Here is a 7,783-nt window from a genome sequence, read left to right on the forward strand (position 1 = left end):
TTTCATTTTTGAAGTCATGGAAAGTAAAGTGATTCTACTGATATATAAAAATGTCTTTATTGCTCTTAATTCAATTGTCACTTCATTGTAGACGCAGCACTTTTGTCCATGTTGGGATCCTGAGGAAATGATGCTCTAAATTATTCCAGAAAGCTGATTGGATAGTAGTGAGTAATAGTAACTTCTGATCCCATCCTCCTCATGCCTGAACCTGCTCCGAAGCAGTTTAGTTATGCAACATAGGTTACCATGGTGATATAAAGACCCCTGCTCTCTCAACTAAAGCACACAAACATTGACAAAAGAAAATAAAATCTCTATTTTTTCCAAGCTTGGTGATGATTTACAATTTTAACGGATTGTCCTGCAAAATGCATGGAGATTAAAACATGACTGAAACATCAGATTTTTAGGACTTCATGAGCAAAACAGTTGAGAAAAAACATAAATCTGCACCACCTGTAAAGCTGTCATCATTATGCATATTCTACACAAACAGCTTATCCTACACACCTCTGGACCGTCACATTCACTCTAATAATCAGTTTCAGCTCAGACAGGGTCTTCTCATAAATTCATCCTCTCCTGCTGTTTGTGTGTCTTGACATCAGCCTGATACCTGCAGACAGCTGTTAGCTAGCATTAGCTATCTGGCAGGACAGACAAACTAAAAGTAGAATGAGCACACTGTTCAGTCAGCTCCCTTCAGCTCTCATAAGAAGAGTGCAGATCAGTGTGCAGAGTCTTTTTCACTCTGTTCCTCTCATAGATGTGGCTGTTAAATTTACTACAAGATATCTAGAGCTGCAACGATTAGTCAATCGACACAAAATTAATTGCCAACTATTTTGATAATCAATGAATCATTTTGACTCCTTTTTTAAGACAAAATGTCAAAATTATCTGATTCCAGCTTCTCCAAATGCGAATATTTTTGGGTTTCTTTAGTCCTCAATGATAATTAACTGATGATCTTTGGGTTGTGAACTGTTGTTGACAAAAAACATCTGAGGCTGCATCTTGGGCTTTGAGAAACAGCTATCAACATTTTTCACCATTCTCTGACATTTCAGAGACCAAACAACTAATCGATTTAGAAAATAATAAACACATTAATCAACAATAAAAATAATCATTAGTTACAGCCCTAAAGATATCCAGGAGATACCTATGCCAAGTCCCAGATCCATACTACGTCATTGCAGTTAGCATACACCTAATGAAGCCTACAAAAGGTCTCATGCTGAACAAAAATGACACAAAGCCTCCTGTGAAAAAGAAAAAAAGACCCAAAAAAATCATCTGTGACCTCAGACAACCAGCTTATTTGAAAATGGAAAGAGCTGCTGCCATTTTGTCCAGCTGTTCCCTCCTCCATTTTTATTGTGATGAGATTCCAGCATGTTGAACACTATGAGGTGTGTAATGCTGCCTTCTACGTGTACAGTTTTTCCCTTCATCTGTTTCCACTGTGCTGCATTGTGGGATTCAAAAACTGACCATATTTAGTATGCGGTGTCTGGTTTGAGTATACTGAATTCTGTCAATTTTCCCTTATAAACACAATACATACTCACCCGCTCACAATTAGTGTGCAGTCTGGATTTGGGACACAGTGCTAGAATCACTTTTTGACTAAAAGTGACCTTGATTTTCAAGACGAAGACATTTTACACAATTCGCCCTGCACTCGATCAAAGAAACATTATCATCCATTCAGTGTCACACTGAGCATGTCAGTGCATGTGCAGAGCTCCAGAGCCACTAGTTCATGTAAACAGATCCAGACAATCATCCAGCTCTGGCACACTGCTGTCTCTGTCACTACGGCAAACGTCAGTCTGATGTTGCTGTCCTCGTTTCCGCCTCCGTTTGTACACACTTGATTTGCTCCTCTTCTCCTCCTCCTCTCCCTTTTCTGTTTCCAGTCTCTGAGAGGGATCTTTAAGTTCCTGTGAGCTGGGAGGATCTGGGATTTGTAGTTTTTGTAGTTTCTCTGCAGTCAAAGCAGACTGGAGGTTCTGGTAGAACCTGGAGATGACAGGAAGAATCAGGATTTCCACTCACATGTTTCAAGTGAATCTTAAAGTATAGAATTGGTGAGGACTCTTGTGTGTTTGTGTTATTTGCACTGCAGCTAACAGGCAGACAATGTTAGCTTCACTAAACGTCACTTAAGAGGATACAGACTGACCTGTGGATCCGTCTGAGGTTCTCTTCCATCTTCTGATTGGCTGTCTGAGTTAGGAAATTGATGTAGTTGTGGTCTACCAGGAGCCTTCCTTGTTGACTGAGAGGAACCTCCAGGCCATGGGTGCTACGGACTGCCTGGAGGGACAAAATATAACACAGATACTGTATATTTATGCAAGCAACACATGCAGCAAGGCAAAGGACTGTTCACACTGCGTGTACTGACAGTTCAAACTCTAATGGTAAAGCAGTGGCAGCCAATTAAAGCAGCACAGTCCTGGACATGCGGTTCATGTTTCAAAGTGTTCAGTACCGTGATGATCTTTCCTGTCTTGCTGGCGGTGAGACCAGAGTTCCTGAAGCCTGAGTTGACGGCCACTGAGTGCTAGACGGGAGACAAGAGATGTAAGACAGAAGCCTGAGCAATCTCTGATAGCACTATGACTAAAGTCCACGCCCCATGTGGAGTTCCACTGAGACAGAATATAATCAACCTCCTCCCAGGCCAACCTATTTCAAAACTAATAATCCTGCTTTAAAAAACGTAACTTTTACCTGTTCCACATTCCAAATGCAGTGGTAGTAGTGGACTCACAGTCTGTATTTAAATGGAGAATATGAAGAATGACTCTACTACATACTGTGCTGCAAACTACATTGACTGGGATGGTGCAGTGAAAATTGAAGTGTCTACCCGTCACAGATTGAGGCTTTAATTACAATCAAGTTTGACAACTTTTGAGAGCACAGAGTAAGATTTTAAACAATTTCCTTTCTTCCAGGCACCTTTAGTTTCAGATCATTTTAGTGAACATCACAGTCAACAATGGATTGCCTTTTTTTGTCAAAGTTACGTCATCATCTTGGGGTAATGGGGATGAAAGCAGAGGCAAAAACTCTCACTGTTGGTGCGTTCGATGGCAAGAAAGAACCATGTTTAAATGTTACGTTTGACAACATTTGCTTTTTGTTTGTCTTCTGGTCATAATTTTCCAGCTACATGATTAATTCATAGCAGCCTCACTGGATAAATAACAAAGGAGGGCTCTTGCACCTGTATTACCATGTAATGGTAACGTAACTGATAATAAAGGAATTGTTCACTGACATTACCTGTCTCAATCAACTTTCAAGTCTCCCTGGAGGGAGGAAAGGAAGGAAATCAATTGAAAAACCTAAAGTGAGGCAAGCTTTGGAAAATGTTTGGTCATAAAGTGAAGGATGTGAATTATTAAATAAGTTAATAAGACTGTCCTGCCTACTGCTGGTACATTTCTTAACAACTTTCATCAGGTACATTGACAAGCATCAGATCAGTTCCATGTACATAAATGCTGGGTAAATTATCCAATCAGAGGACCATAAAAGTTAAGTCAATTGGTGAACCTAAAACCAACCATCATATGGGCACAATAATGCATCTGTTGTGATACTTGTCCATATATCTGATGAAGGTCAAACATACAGTATACAGCATAAATAAATATACCAGTAAGTAACTAAGTGTAGGAGGATTTTTTTCACTTTCAAGTTTAGTTGTGATTTTTGTTCAGTTCTTTAATAGATTTAAGGACAGGTTCACAATTTTTTCAGGTTTGTCAGAAAACAACAGTCAGGAGCCCAAATGAACATTGAAACATGTTTTTCTTGCTGTAATCATTCCTCCTGTTCATACTGACCATTAGAAGATCCCTTCATGATGCACTTACAATGTAACTGATGGGGGACAAAATCCACAGTCCTCCTTCTGCGTAAAAATGTATTTAAAAGTTTATCTAAAGCTTCAGCGTCCAAATGAGTCAAATAAAGTAGATATCTTTCAATGTTACAGTCTTTTTAGTTTTTTTAAGTTCCTCTTTTTGTTACTATACTTCCACCACAGCTCAACAGAGAAACACTGTCTGAGGAAACACAAAGAGGAAATTTGATGCTAAAAAGAAAATGTGTCAGATATCTACTTGATATGACTAACTCAGACTGATGAAGCCTCATATAAGCTTCACATCAACTTTTAAATGACTGTGTGGACACACTGTGGATTTTGGCCTCCATCACTTACATTGAAAGCACATTTGAAGGAGATCTTTTAATAGCCAGTATGAACAGGAGGAATGATTACAATGAGGAAAACCTCTTTCACTGTTCATATGGACACCTGTTGATTTAAGACGCACTTGAAAAATAGTGAACCCGTCCTTTAATGCAAAACGACTGCTATGGCCCTTTAATATCAAGTTGTTCACACTGTGCACCAAACTCCACTGTAAAGGATCAACAATATAGAGACAAACAAACGGTCACTCTCACCATCAGCTGAGCATCTTCCAGCCTCCGACACTGAACATGGAGCACGAAGGGCTCAAACTTCAACACAGCATCTCCACTGGACCTGGCTAGAGCAGACATCTGAAGAACACCAACACACACACACAATGCTGCATTATTAGCCAGACTAAATTCAAGAATTGAGTATTTGGTGGAATATCAGCAGTACAATAATCAATCATGTCTCACCAGGTCGTCACATTTGCATTTATGATGTGAGACAAACAGCCAGACACAGTTCTGTTTCTGGACAGCACTGCTCTCTGGAGCCTGGAGGGGACGACATTAATAATCAGTCCAGATGGAGCTGCTGTTAAACAATATGTGGTAGTATGCAATGTCTGTGAGTTATTTTAAACAGTTCCGTATTAATTCATGATAAAGGAATACTTGACAGCTGTGTGAAAACACACTTCTGATCACAGCTTCCGGCTGTCTAACAGGACTTTATGTGAGTCCAGTGTCTCACCCCGTCAGTGAGGATGACTCGGCCGGAGCAGGAGCTGGTGGTGAAGTACTCCTTACAGCTGTTGAGCAGAGACACCACATGCACAATATCTTCATCCACACTGCCTTTCTTACTCAGGTCCAGCTTGTTCAGGCACTGCTTCTTCCACTGACTGAAATTTTTCTCCATGACGTCTCATTTAATGTGGCTACAGGCGATACTGCGTCACTCTGTTTTTCCCGTAATGTGAATGGACAGAGCAGCAAGGAATAAAGAGGTTAGATATACAAGCGGGAAACTCTGAAACGGGTTTCTACTTTATAAATATTAGCTAGCTTGACTCTGATCAACACACAGTCTTCTTCTACTTCTGTTAGTGGCCGAGTTACGACTCAACAGCGCCCCTGCTGTAGTGGAGAGGACACTGCTTCTCTCGGTAGAAGAAGTGAAGCTTGAAAATACAGTTAATTGTAAATGGGGGTTTTATATGAAGGAGAATTAGGGCCACACTGAGAGGGAAGAAATTTTCGAGAAAACGTCGTAATATTACGAGAATAAAGTAGTAATTTTATGACAAAAAAAGTCTTAATTTTATGAGAATAAACGGTTATTAGGCTGTGAGAAAAATGTAATAGCCTATTGAAGGGGGGAATAGAGAAGCAGTAGCTTTCACAAATAACAAAATACTTCATCTTTTGGCACATCAGCACCAGATTATTATCAGGACTTTGAAGCGATTGTGTCTATTCTGAAGAGAGAACCACACTGACAAATTGCCTCTTTTGTGGGAGAGGAAATGGCTGGAAGTGGTCGACTGTAAGGCTATCAGTGGTTACATCTGATATTACCACCACACCATATTACCACTTTTTTTCTTTTTCCTCGTAGAATTACAAATTTTTTCTTGTATCTCAAAAAAAAGAAAAAGAAAGAAAAAAAAAGTCTCTCAGTGTGGCTCTAATACTGTCATATATCAAAGACTTATAATGTTTCAGATTTTATGAATAAAGAGTCAATGAAGTAAATAAGCAATAAAATATATTCATAAGAAATTAAATGAATAAATATATAAAAGTAGATTATGGACATCCTAACACAATGGATACAAAACATATATATATGTAAGTTTAGTTCAAGTATGTAGCCTACCAGCAGACTGATGGAGAGACACAAGCATGACGGAGTATTAGGCCCCATTGAGGAAAACCCAAGTCCACCTGTTTTTAAATAATTGTAATGATTTCATTCTGACTCACTCAAGGTATTTATCTGCAGGTTTTAATAGTCTTAAAAAGCATACAATGAAGTTCCCTCAAAAAAGAGGCCTTAGAAGGTATTGAAAGGTCTTCAATTTCATTTACAATAAATCAGAGAAAGTGTGCATGAAAGAGAGAGGGAGGGAGAGAGAGAGAGAGAGAGAGAGAGAGAGAGAGAGAGCATTATCCCCCATTGGACTGGCATGGATTTGCTGGCCCAGAATCTATAAGTGACAACAGTCAGAGTAGAGAACAGTAGACTCTGAGAGCAGATCAGAATACGATGACACATTACAAGTACAGCGTCTCTGCCATGAAGACATCATGAGGATCAGACCACAGGTCAGTCTCACTCTTCTTCTCTTGCTCCATTTACATGTCTTGTCTCAGTGAAGTGTCAGGGGGTCACAGCAGAGATCACAAAGTACTCAGATATGAGTCAAAATACATCAGGACTGAGGGAAGAGAATGAGAGGAGTTTTTCATCTCATGGTTTCTCAGTTTATGTGGGAGATATTGCAGTCATGTTAAATGCAGCTGCCCATGCTGAATCAACAACATAACTCACTATAAGTATTGTTTACACATGTAATGTTCCTGTGTTTGGTGACAAGTTGCAATGTACAGACACTACTAACAGTGGGTTGTGCTTCATTTTAACAGCAAGGTTATGGGATGAATAATGTACCATGGTTTTCAGATAGATTCACCTGCCTGTCCCTTTTCTTGAGGGCTGATAGATAGTCTGATAGTTTTAGACAGAGGGTGTCAATATTAATTACTTACAGTAGGTATTTTAACATTATTTGTCATTTGTCATTTTTGAATTGTATAATTTTGAGGTAAAAACTAAGACATATCGTCAAGTGTTTCCCTTCTTGTGGAAATGGTTCTGAATCTGCATGACGCCATTATTGAACACTGGTCAAGATGTCTCATTCATCAGATTCAAAGATAATACTGACTTTAATCTATATGTTTCTTCGTATGAACAAATGCAATAAAAAGACAAAAAAAACCCCAATGTGTTAGTCCAACTCTAAGTACCTCCCCTACCCTGTATGTGGTGCTAAGCCCTAAACTCATTGGTTCCTTCTGAATGCCTGAATCTTTAAAAACAACTCACAAATCTATAGTTTCATCTTTAAAAAAGGCCCAGTCATTTCGTAAAACAGCTGGGCACTTGAGATTTTAGCCACTGTTTTTAGCTGTTTTTGACTACTGACCTTGTTTCCAACATGTAGAAAATTTGATAGTGAAATCAAAAGGAAATTCAATCTAGTATCTGTATCTTTTTGCATAACACGGACAACATGTTTCATATCTTCCAGCTGGTGTAAAGCCTGTCACTTTGTTGCCCGAAGGGATTTAGTCATATTTGATGAATAATTAAATATAATTAGGAAGTGTTCCTCCCCATCCCCACATACTGACATTTGTCAGCAATTAGCCAGGAAGTAGTATTACAATCTATCACGTATTAAAGGGGACCTTTATACTTTTCCTTATTGTTAGTCATATATATATAATGTTACAATGTCAGATGTTCATATTGAATCTG

General features: G+C 39.0%; 1 protein-coding gene across 1 annotated transcript; it reads right to left on the bottom strand.

The window, feature by feature from the left end:
- Positions 1-295: 295 nt before the first annotated feature.
- tyw3 (tRNA-yW synthesizing protein 3 homolog (S. cerevisiae)) lies at positions 296-5,340 on the bottom strand. Its single transcript, XM_067604844.1, has 6 exons — positions 4,988-5,340; positions 4,708-4,788; positions 4,501-4,599; positions 2,507-2,578; positions 2,195-2,328; positions 296-2,031 (listed from the first exon to the last, which is right to left on the bottom strand). Exons 1-6 carry the CDS (start codon positions 5,153-5,155, stop codon positions 1,770-1,772), a joined length of 816 nt encoding a protein of 271 aa, XP_067460945.1. The 5' UTR covers positions 5,156-5,340; the 3' UTR covers positions 296-1,769.
- Positions 5,341-7,783: the final 2,443 nt, after the last annotated feature.

The sequence above is a fragment of the Thunnus thynnus genome, chromosome 12 (assembly GCF_963924715.1).
Source record: "Thunnus thynnus chromosome 12, fThuThy2.1, whole genome shotgun sequence".
Classification (NCBI taxonomy): domain Eukaryota; kingdom Metazoa; phylum Chordata; class Actinopteri; order Scombriformes; family Scombridae; genus Thunnus; species Thunnus thynnus.